The 12,577-nt window shown below is 43.5% G+C and overlaps 1 protein-coding gene across 1 annotated transcript in view; it reads left to right on the top strand.

Moving 5' to 3' along the window:
* The window catches only part of SORCS2 (sortilin related VPS10 domain containing receptor 2), a 565,166-nt gene that overhangs the window by 464,850 nt on the left and 87,739 nt on the right, over positions 1–12,577 (top strand). Inside the window, exon 4 of the mRNA XM_054172252.1 lies at positions 9,712–9,876. Within this exon, the coding sequence (XP_054028227.1) occupies positions 9,712–9,876 (165 nt within the window). The remainder of the gene's footprint in view (positions 1–9,711; positions 9,877–12,577) is intronic.

Here is a 12,577-nt window from a genome sequence, read left to right on the forward strand (position 1 = left end):
AACAAGGGGAAATGGCTTTAAGCTGGAAGAGGGTAGTTTCAGACTGGATATTAGGAAGAAATTCTTTACAGTGGGGGTAGTAAGACACTAGAATAGGTTGTCCAGGGAAGTTGTGGATGCTGCCTCTCTGGACATGTTCAAAGCCAGGCTGGATATGGCCTTGAGCAACCTGGGCTGGTGGAATATGTCCTTGCCCATGGCAAGGGGATTAGAACACGATGATTTTCAAGGTCCCTTCCAACCTAGGCCATTCTGAGTATTTGCCTGTAACAGAAGACTACGAGGAGCCATATGACTGATGTTTATACCCATCACAACTGCCTTACTTCATACCTGCTCTCCCTCCACTCATTACCATCGATGTCTCTTTGAGCTTAGTGCAGTTTTTGCCTGCTGGCAGATCAATAGCTGGTGACTAGGAACTGCTTGCCGTGTTTCTCCACTAAATGAAACCAGCACACACGTTCAGTCCTTTGTTGTGTAGCCATTACCCTGTTTGTAGTTTGCTCTCTGATGTCTTCAGGCAGAAAACATTTGCAGGTTTATTGAAGGTCTGCAAAATAACTTCTTGAATTAGTCTGTGAGTGCCCAAGCTGGAAAGATCTCCTATGTGCCTGTTGTGTCTGGGAAATACTAATATTTGTGGAGAAGTTGGTGAAAAAGAATGAAACTTGTCTATTTCTGCTGTGCAATCCAAATCTCTCTCTCTCTCTCTTTTTTTTTCCTCAGGGACACACAAAATGTCCTTATTTTATGGGCAACATAAAACCTGGTTAGGGAACGTTCCCCTGCTGTGACAAGAATTGGTGCTGTGCCTCCCCCAGTGCTGTTCCTCACTCTGACTGCTGATTTAGAGTGTCCAGGGAAAGACTGATTTAGCTCTGGGTGTGCTGGGGTGTATAGGGTTAAATGAAACCATTTGACTGTGTGAAGATGTCAAGGTGTTGACCATCCCATGAAACATCTCTGTATATAGTTTTGCTCTTTTTAGATCTAGGAACTGTACACAAGCTACATTTAGGGGATTGAGTCAGTAATCAGTAAATTTGCAGATGACACCAAGTTGGGAGCAGGTTAGAGGGTAGAAGGGTTCTACAGAGGGACCTTGACAGGCTGGACAGATGGGCAGAGTCCAACATGATGACATTCAACAAGTCCAAGTGCCAGGTGCTGCACTTTGGCCACAACAACCCCATGCAGAGCTACAGGCTGCGGTCAGAGTGGCTGAGAGCAGCCAGGCAGAAAGGGACCTGGGGGTACTGGTTGACAGCTGCCTAAACATGAGCCAGCAGTGTGCCCAGGTGGCCAAGAAGGCCAATGGCATCCTGGCCTGGATCAGAAATAGTGTGGCCAGCAGGAGCAGGGAAGTCATTGTGCCCCTGTAATCAGCATGGGTTAGGCCACACTTGAGTCCTGTGTCCAGTTCTGGGCTCCTCAATTTAAGAAGGACATTGAGACTCTTGAATGTCTCCAGAGAAGGGCAACGAGGCTGGGGAGAAGCCTCGAGCACAAGCCCTATGAGGAGAGGCTGAAGGAGCTGGGATTGTTTAGCCTGGAGAAGAGGAGGCTCAGGGGAGACCTTATTGCTGTCTACAACTACCTGAAGGGAGGTTGTAGCCAGGGGGTTGGTCTCTTCTCCCAGGCAACCAGCACCAGAACAAGAGGACACAGTCTCAGGCTGTGCCAGGGGAAGTTTAGGCTCGAGCTGAGGAGAGAGTTCTTCACTGAGAGAGTCATTTGCCATTGGAATGTGCTGCCCAGGGAGGTGGTGGTGTCCCCATCCCTGGAGGTGTTCAAGAGGGGATTGGATGTGGCACTTGGTGCCATGGTTTAGTAGTCACGAGGTCTGTGGTGACAGGTTGGACTTGATGATCTCTGAGGTCTCTTCCAACCTTGGTGATTCTATGATTCTAAATGATTACTTTAGCTGAAGAGTTAGCAATAGCCAGGCTAACATTGAGCCTTGCAGGATGACCAGAGGATTATTCTCACTTTAAACAGGGACAATGAAAAACTAATATCTGTAACCCACATAGTATTAGGTTCCCCTTTATGCTGACCTTAGATAACCAGTAAAGTTTCTGTTCTCAGTGTAATTTCAGCCTGTGCCACTGGATATTTTAAAGATATTCCTTATTGATTAATTCCTTGCTCATGACAGGACCCACATGTTTTGCAGAGGATAAACAGTGCCTGAGTCTCTGCAAGACAGGTGCAAATAACAGAATAACAATAGAGCAATTAGCTGCCAAGGAAGGGTGGTCCGTAAAAATGTTGAGTGCTTTTTCTCCTCTTCCCTCTGCTGTGACCTGTAGCATATTCATACTTCTTTCAATATGCTGCAGGAACACCAAATTTGCTGAATAGGTGTGAGTGTTAAGAATTCTTGGGCTGATGGCATGAGTTACTGCCCTGAAATGTTTTTGATCAGAGCATTCCCCATGAAAATTTGGCCTGCCATGCCAGTTAAGTGGCAGCACTTTTTTGGTTGCAGCAGGCTATAGATGAAGGAGATGTGTTCCTGTGGAGGAAGGGGCACAGATCAGCTTGCTCGTGCTACACAATACCTCTCTAAATAAAAAGACTGAAGAATTGAGCTGTAGTTGGTATTCCCTGGAGAGTTGGTACAGGCAGCACCTCTGAGGTGTGCAGTCTGAGAGATCTGGCGGATTTAGATGTATGCAAGTTCCCAACAAGTGCAGCTGAGCTGGATTTTTTGGGCTGGTCATCAACATTAGTCAGAACTTCTGTAGCTGTTTCTCTGTGGGCATTCATAATGATACATAACCACCTTTAAACTGGCTTCCACTGCAGTGAATGCCCTAGAGGAAAGCCAGCTACTTCAGAATGATTTCCTTTTATGATCAGATGATAGCACTTCAGGCTCATTCTCAGTTCAGTTGCTCTGAGCACATTATCCTGTTAAGGTGCTAACTCTGTTCATTCCCTGTTCAGCATGTCTCATGTGTAACCAGCTACTTCAGCTGGTAACCAGCTCATTTTAAGATCCTAACCTCTTAATATTCACTCCACATCCTAAAGTGCCCAACATGATGCTGGTACTAGATAAATAATACAGCTTCAGTTTTGATATTCCAAATGATTAATGAGCTGACCACAGCACAGGGGAGATGAAACTGTAGCACATGCTTTCCATTCGCCCCATCAGGATTGCTTCAGAGGCCCTTTGATGGTGTCCTGAGATTGTGAGCAGTGTAGTGGATATTTCTTGGGAGCCATCCATAACATTCCCACATTGCCTTCCCTTGAGGCAATTCTCATAGAGACGTGTTGCTGTTTTGAATGCATCTGGCAGGTGGAAAGGAGCTCCACCAGAGAAAGTCAATGTAGATTCTAGAGGAAGCTATGCAAAGGAACAGCCTGTTCTGGAAGTACATTAATGTACAGAGGGATTCCCTCAATGTACATTTATGCTGTTCAGCTGCACACAGAAGCTGATTTGCTAGCCTTGTTAATTTTCAGTAATCCATTAGTGATTAGATTCACTAATAACTAACATCTGTGAGAAGTGATTTTGGGTGCAACTTCCAGGGAAAATCCTCATGATTAAACTGCTATCTGATAAAGTATGTTATTCTACTGAGCTTGGAATTACTCTGGATTGATTCTTTAGATACTGTTCTTGTCCTGCTGTCAAGAGTTAGCACTGGGTTGGCCCCTAGACAAATGACAGACACTCTCTGTTAATCCTCCTCCCTTCCAAAATGGGAAGAGGAAGGGAATAAGGGAGAGAGACTTTTGGACTGGGAAAGGAAACCAAACTGCTTTAATGAAAAGTATACCAATAGAACTAAATATACACAAATACATCCAACACCAACCTGGCTGATGGCAATTGCATCACCATCACCACTGGTGCTGTGGGCAGGCACTGGGGACATCCCCCACTGGACTCAACAGCAGATGGGAACTGCATTCAGGAGCTGGATTCTGGAAGTGAATTCAGGAATGCACAGGCTGGGTTCAAAGGCAGAGCAGAGTCAAAAAAGGCTCAGCCCTGGTTATCCCTCATCTTTATGTTGAACAGATTGTGATGGAATAGAAAACTTGGTTTTTCCCTTTAGGGTCAGCTGTTCTGGGTGCTCCTCCATGCAGGTGTGGCCTTTTACTTTCTGCATTCCCAACGTGGTACACAAGATTTAGCAGTGACCTTGGCCTGTACAGGAGCAAGTTTAAGGCATAGCTTTTCTTCATACACCACCCCTTGGCAGTAACTACAAACATCAGTGTTAGCAGTGCTAGAAGCAGACACTGGCTGTGAAAATATGCCATTAACTTCAGCAAGTGCAGTTACTGAGCAGAGGCTGAGCTGAAAATAAAATCACTGAACAGAGTTAGTTCTGTTCTAGCTCAAACCAGGACAAATTATGAGAGTAAAAGGACCATGTTTCACTCTGTGTCTTTGCCACTCTTGAGTTATCAGGTCTTTCGTACCATCAAAGATAAAAATCATAACCCCTGGCAGCCCAATTTGTGTGTTTTATGAATGCCATCTGAGCAGCAACGTGTCATTTACACTTGGGACCAGGAGCTAGAGTAATTTCTGTCTCAGCCAAGCATGTCTAATAACACATGAATAATGTAAATTGTAAAAACAAGAAAAATGGATGAGTTAGTTACTTAATCTGGAAAATGTTGAGGGTGAGACTGCAGTGCTGTGAAGCTCTGTGAATTACTGCCCTGAGATTGGCAGTGCTGCCACAAAGAATATTTATCCTCAGAACACATGCAGGTCTCTGCGATGGTAGCATTAGCAGTTTGGTGCTAGCCTATGCCCAGCAGCCTTGTCTCCATTTTAGCTAAGAACCTTTGCTTAGGTCTTAATGAGAATTATTTGACCCTAGTGTGGATGGCTCATAAGCTGTCTTTGGTAAGGCTGTTGCTGGAGTGAGTCCAGCACCCCTTGGGATTGAATCTCCATGGCCAAATCCTCAGTGTCCAGTGGGAGCTCAGCCTACTGGTGGTGACTTCCTGGGCACACTTAGCCCTGTTAGTGCATGGCTGCTGTGTGCTTAAAGGAAGAGTTTCTCTATTTTACTCAACTCAAAGGAGGCTTCTTCCTTCAAGGTCAGTTTAGAGTGCTGAGCAGTATGAGGTGTCCTGATTTCTGACCATACACAGGATTATAGAATTAAAAATTGCTGTGTCTCATCTCTCTCACCACTTACTGCAGAAATCTCCTGTGGCAAGCCAGATGTTGTGAGTCTAGAAATTTCTTTATGGTGGACAGTTTGATTTATTTTTCTTTTAATACTGGAGAAATAGAAAGGAAAGGAAAGCCAGAATTGAAATGAAGATCTTTTGCTGATGGTGAAAGAGACAGCACAATTGTAACATGTTAGAAGATTGCCTTGTTTTAGAGAAAGTGCTGATTAAGATCAAATTTATCTTGAGTTTACATTTTGATTGGATCTAAACTGAGGGGAAGGGGGGGAGGGGGGTTACATTTCAGAGGCAGAGCAAATGATGCATGTTAATATCCTGTGTTTATTGCCACTTGAAATTACAGCATAGCTTTGAATTGCTGCCAAATCTGCAGTTAAGACTCCCCAGTAATCACTATGATTATTCCAAGTCTTTGTGGCAACAGCAGAAGAAGGAGCATGATACGCAAGCTACTGCAGCCTGAGCTGCCGGGGCCTTTTCATCCACAGGGGCTCAGGCTATGATTCCACCCAGCAAAGGCAATGGTTAGACGTGCACGTTGGCCAACCAGTCTTGAAAGAGAGATTAAATAAATGGGCTTAATTGGGTTATTTTCAGATTTATTTGGTTTTTCTATTACCTCCTGCCTCACTAACTTTGCCTGACACGAGGAAAAGCAAAGCTTTTCCTCATTTTCCGAACGCTTTCGTTCGCATGTTGGCATGGTGGGGTGTTTTTTCATTTTTATTGGAAACCTTTTATGCTTCCCTCTATAACATGCTTTCCTTGATCTATAACATAGCCTGGTTTTGCTCCTTTTCTTTACCACCTATGGGCTAGTTTATCTCCTTGAAATATTCTTTTTCCCTCTCTGCTTAACTATTGGAAGTGGTAGCTTTTACATCTGATCTGACCACACAGGCACGTGTTCCTGTGGTTTGTTTAGTTGATGGGAGATTAAGAAGCGAGGTCAGGCATAAACAGTGCAACATAAAGTTGCAATTTACAAAAATAATAGAAGGCTCTCCCAGGAGGGAAGAAATGCTCTGTAAAAAGTTGTTTAAAAGAAGCTTAAGTGAAATTTAGATGCGATTAAAATCCGTTCTGGTTTTTGGATACACAATTATTCAGGCGAGTAGCTGTTTATTTTGAGTTAAAACCCTCAGCAATCAGTCAGCCAGCTCTCCTGAGAGTATGTCCCAGTTGCATCCCTTCATCAGTTGCTAACAGGAAGGTTTTGCTTTTTTTTTGTTCCCCTTGCAAAATAAATAAAACTTGTTATGGAAAGCTTTTAATAGGGGCACAATATTTACACTGGAATACTTTGCTCAGTCAGTGGAGTTAGCCAGCAGGCACGGCTGAGCACCCGGAGTGTGAGCTGTGGGAGGCAAATCTGTGTGCCTGGCACGTAGTGATCAGTTTGAACTATTGAAATATAAATCAGAAGACCGAGTGAAACTCAAAACTATTTCATTAAATGAATTATGTTATGTGAATAAAATACAGCTAGGGACTCTGCCATATGTGCTGAAATGTCCACAATCTCTAGGCTATTTTTTTCCTGAGAGATTTAACTCTGAAAAGATCCATAATATTTTTGCAGGACGGCATTAGCAAATATCAGAGCGTGTTTGCATTTCATTAGAGCCAGCAGCTTTCTTGTGACTTCAGCTTCAAGAGAGCTCTCTGCAGGCTGCTCTTGGGTCCTCGTTATGAAGCTTCAACGTGCCTGTATGCCAGAGTCATTAACAATGAAAGCTGCTCCCAGGTTTACAAACCTTGTTCTTATTCTCTTTCCTGGAGTATATCTGTAACTTGGTGGTTTGTTGTGTTGTATACATTTTTTTGAGTGTTAATAGGAGAGAATGGTGAAGATGATGATAGATGCTGAAAGTGTTATCTGGTCTAGAAGACTGTATCCAGAGATATTGAGCATTTACATGGAATTATCACTGTACTGCTTCTGCTGATACAGTGTGGACTGACTTGTATGTGCTGCAAGCAAAGTAGGGTCTCGGCACCAGCCTTGTGCATGCATTAAAATGTGAGGACATTCCTGGACATAAGCTTAATCAGGAACTGTAGCCTTGCTTGTGCAGTTTAACTTAGATCAGGCTGGATGCTTCTTTCTATGATCTGGTTAGGAGCGAACAAGACCATGCACTGAACAGCTCACTCAGCACACAGATAGTTTGGATTCATTTATTTCCACGAAAAACTAGATATTTGGAGCCTGAATTGCAGATGGCAGTGTGGCAAGGGAAGTACAAATTTGTGCTGGGCTTAAATGCTTCTTCACTTCCCCAGAGCACAGGGAAGCACCTGACAGCCGCAGTCTGCCGTGCCCTCTGCAGAAACCCTGCCGAATGGGTGCTACAAGAGCCTTTTGAAAGCTGTATTTAGGCCACCAGCCACATAACTGGAGTGTATCTAGTAATAAATTAAACAGATACTGCTTGAAGAGTTTACCAAGAGCCAGGAAGCCGTTGGATAGTAAGAATAGGAGATGGCTTTTGCGAGGGTGTCATTTATGGAGGCTTTCCAATTAAAATGGCACTGTTTCTTGCTCTGGGGTAGAATTTATCTTAAAAACAAAACAACACAACAAATACAAGGTCATAGCAAGGTTATGAGCTATTGTTTTGCTCTCCTTCACTGACCCAGTCACACAGCTAACAGAAGTAGATTTGGCTTAATGCGTGCTTCAGTGCGCGGTTTCAGCAGTGGGCTAAGGACTCTGGTGCGTTTCTCTCTCTTGTTCAAGACGTGCCCCAGTTTTGGTATGTAAGAGCTGTGCAGAAATCAGTGCAACTGTGTATGTGTTTCAAGTACAAGTGCACATGCTTAAGTAACCTGTCAAATTAGAGCATCTACAAATGCTCTATTTATAGTGGTTTTTTCCCCCCAAGACCAATTGCAAGAGAAGCTGAGCCCAGCTGTCGAATCCGTGGAAGTCATTAGAAACTCCAAAATCTTCGGCTCAGCCTTTACTCTAAAAGAGTGACTCCATCAAAATTGGGCTGTTCCCTCTAATAAACTTCCTCCTCTGTGTTCACATTATTGGGATTCTGTTTGCATAACTCGTTGCCGTTTATCTCTGTAAGCAATTTACAGTCACTGTATCATGGTGATCAGTATTCTGTGGTGTCCTCTGCAGCATTGGCTGAATATATTAAATATATTTTGAATTGAGGATGTATTTTTTTAATTGTTTTTTTTTGAAGTGTGAGCCAAATAGAACCCAGCTGGGCTGAGAAAAAAAAAATCAGTGTTTTGTTTGTAGGCTATCAGTTGATAAAGGCACCTCTTTGAATGCAAAGGGGGGCTGTTTGATCTGGAAAGACAATGGAAATGAGTCCTGTCTTGGCACTTTCAGATCTAGGCTATAACATGCCAACTGCAACAGGGGGAAAAGTTGGAAAGAGTGACATCCTGATGTAATTATGTGGGGAGAATTTGGGTTTTTTTTGTGGCTGGAAGCCTGACATGAAGTTCATACAAAGAGACAGCTGAAGCTATTGCTGTGTTTCAATCAAGGTATTATTTGGACCTGAGAAGAAAATGCAGATAATTGATTGGCAGGTTTTTCTGCATCAAAATGAATTGCCTTCTTATCCAGAAGCTGTCAGCAGGAGAACAGGGAAGCAGTGAAGTGATGTTGTAGACTGGTTCTTTTCCTGTCTCATTCTTCTGCTCTACTATAGCAGGGATCATTTCTACCTTCAGTATCTATGAAGGCAGCCTCCCTAGAGAAAGTGATGCATGTATATGGGTGTGGTGAAATGGATCTTAGAATCACAGAATGAATCTTCCTTGTCTTGCTCCCCCACCTTATTGCTGCCATTGTATTTCCCTTCTTTGACAGGTGGTCTTGTGCTTATCATAGAATCAACCAGGTTGGAAAAGACCTCAGAGACCATCAAGTCCAACCTAATACCTAACACCTCATGACTAATTAAACCATGGCTTCAAGTGCCACATCCAATCCTTTTTTGAACATCTCCAGGGACAGTGACTCCACCACCTCCCTGGGCAGCACATTCCAATGGCAAATAACTCTTTCTGGGAAGAACTCTTTCCTCACCTTGATCTTTACTGATAGTCCTTCTGTTCTGGTTATTCTGGAGAGTTTCTCATGTGACCTCAAAAACTTTGCATGGGGACCAAAATCTAGGGCTGTCATTTTGACTAGAGGTGACCAATTTGATGTGATTTGCAAGAGAGCTTACAGACTTTAGTATTCACAGATTTCATCAGGGAAGATAAATAGGGTATTGAAGTCCTTATCTTCTAGATGCTTTGGAGTTTCTTGTCCACAGATTTTTGACAGGTATGGTGTGTACAAAATCTCACATTTGGGTGCAAAAGCCATGGTTTAGTAGTCATGAGGTGTTGGGTGACAGGTTGGACCTGAGGATCTTTGAGGTCTTTTCCAGCCTTATTGATTCTATGAAAAGCTGACATTTACATAAGCAAAACAAGGCTGTGTTGTCTGCTACAAAGAAAGCAGGCTTCTGAATATATGTTGTCATTTTTGTCTTTCAGATAATTCTTGTAAGTTCCTCCCATAATGACCGGGACCAAAGTCTTTTCATAAGCACAGATGAAGGAGCCACTTTCCAGAAACAACCTATAACTTTCTTCGTGGAAACTCTCCTTTTTCACCCCAAAGAAGAGGATAAAGTACTGGCTTACACCAAGGAAGGCAAGGTAAAGCTCCAAGATGCTTAATTTGTTTTTATATTTAGGAACTGCTTTGTCAAGGAGGTGTAAAAGAGTTCTGATGTGGTCATTAGTGTTGGGGTTTATGAGACATGGTTTACCCAGAAGGGAATCATGATCTGATTCCGAGGTTCAGTAAATTACTTATTCTCTTTGTGTGCAAATCTTTGTTTTTATAGTAATTTCAATCCTGGTAATGTCAGTTGATATGGATACCGGTAATATTTCTGGTCCATCATAATCTAGTTAAATGGAACCTCTGAAATGTGCTTCTGCCCTGAAAGTGACCACAAGCAATTGCTCTATAATTTATAGTAGAAGAAAGAAAGCTGAAGAAGCTGAAGTATTGTCTCCAAAAGCTTGTCATGGGAGATAAAATAAAATAGGAGAGAATTAACCTGCCCAGTCCTGCAGCAGAAAAGGAGCTGGGGAATCAGTGAAATGCAGAAGAATTCCCTCTTTTATGATGTATTTATACTGCTTTCATATGCCAGACTTGCATCATGTTTGTAGATTTTGACCATCTTTCAGATTTCTTCTGGTTAAATGCTAATGAGCTTTTCTGGCTGGTTTAGGCTAAGCACCAGTGAGTGCACATAGAGCTTGTATATTATGCAGTTCATCTTCTCACAGTGCCAAAACTGCAGCTGTAAAGCCACTGTGATCCTGGCCCTGGTAGTGTCTCCACTCACCTCCATCATTTGTCCTGTTTTAAACTGACATTAGTGCACTCTACCCCACTTCAGTCCCTGTCAGACTGCTCAGATGTATATTTAGGTGTTGAGATGAATCAGAGGAAGTTCTTCATGCTGCAACCAGATATTGCACTGATTTCAGTCATCTTTGGGGACATAAAAGTTAATCACACAGAATCACCTAGGTTGGAAGAGACCTCAAAGATCATCAAGTCCAACTACGTCACCACAGACCTCATGACTAAACCATGCCACATCCACTCCCCTGTTGAGCACCTCCAGGGATGGTGACTCCACCACCTCCCTGGCTAACAACTCTCTCTGGGAAGAACTTTCTCCTCACCTCCAGCCTAAACTCCCCCTGGCACAGCTTGAGACTGTGTCCTCTTGTTCTGGTGCTGGTTGCCTGGGAGAAGAGACCAACCCCCTCCTGGCTACAACCCCCCTTCAGGTAGTTGTAGACAGCAATAAGGTCTCCCCTGAGCCTCCTCTTCTCCAGGCTAAGCAACCCCAGCTCCCTCAGCCTCTCCTCACAGGGATGTGCTCGAGGCCTCTCCCCAGCCTCATTGCCCTTCTCTGGACACATTCAAGTGTCTCAATGTCCTTCTTAAACTGAGGGGCTGGTAACTGATCCCCAAACAATTAATGGTTACAGGGAAATAAGGGTAGAACTAGAATAATAAAAAAGAAAAAGGCAAACCAAACTCAGACAGAAATTACATCAGATGTTTTGTTTAGCAGCTTCCATTTGAAATCCTAGCACAATTAAAAACATTGAGTGCATGTTACACAAAGAAAATGTGCAGAGTAACTGGGCAGTCCTGGTTGTCTGTGAATCTGTAATTCAGTGTTTAGTAAAGCTACCCACAGAGATAAATTACCTCATCCTTTATCTTTGCATGCAAATATTGCTGGGTTTCTGCAGTGAAATGTGATACATAAACATGGAGCTGTTTGTCTCATTTGTTATTGAACCTGTCATTTTAAAACAAAAACATTCTTTCTGAGACACTTTCTCCCAGGACAATCAGTGAGTGAATTGGTGACTTATTCTCACATCAGAGAACAGTTTTGTCCTTTTTTTCCCCCCCCCCTATTAGAGATATTAAGAGAAGAGCCATCATATGTCAATTGGATCAAATAAGAAATTGCATGCAGGCAGCAGGGGATCTGAAATCTGTCTGTTGAGAAGTCTGAGAGAGATCTCCCATTTTAACTAGAGGAACATATTGTCAAGGCAAATGATGAGGGAGATTTTTTAATAGCTGGTTTATATCCCACTTTATTCTGGGGGAAAAGAGCTTCATCTGCATTCTTTTTGTATCTATCCATACCATTACCATTTGGGTTTTCACTGAGTTATTCAGAAGGAAGGTGGAGCTGGAGTCTTCCTCTTCCAAGGCATCTTCTGCTGAGTGACCATTTCTCACAGGTTGCAAATTAGTATCCATGAATTGCAGAATCAATAAGGTTGGAAAAGACCTCAGATCATCAAGCCCAACCTGTGACCACAGATCTCATGACTACTAAACCATGGCACCGAGTGCCATGTCCAATCCCTGCTTAACATCTCCAGGGATGGTGACTCCACCACCTCCCTGGGCAGCACATTCCAATGACTAACTCCTCTCTCTGTGAAGAACTTTCTCCTCACCTGAAGCCTAAACCTCTCCTGGTGCAGCTTGAGACTGTGTCCTCTTGTTCTGGTGCTGGTTGCATAGGAGAAGAGACCAACCCCCACCTGGCTACAACCCCCCTTCAGGTAGTTGTGGACAGCAAGAAGGTCTCCCCTGAGCCTCCTCTTCTCTGGGCTAAGCAACCCCAGCTCCCTCAGCCTCTCCTCATAGGGCTTGTGCTCGAGCCCTCTCCCCAGCCTTGTTGCCCTTCTCTGGAGACGTTCAAGAGTCTCAATGTCCTTCTTAAATTGAGGAGCCCAGAACTAGACACAGTACTCAAGGTATGGACTAACCAGTGCTGAGTGCAGGGCAGAATGA

The sequence above is a fragment of the Dryobates pubescens genome, chromosome 23, assembly GCF_014839835.1.
Source record: "Dryobates pubescens isolate bDryPub1 chromosome 23, bDryPub1.pri, whole genome shotgun sequence".
NCBI lineage: Eukaryota > Metazoa > Chordata > Aves > Piciformes > Picidae > Dryobates > Dryobates pubescens.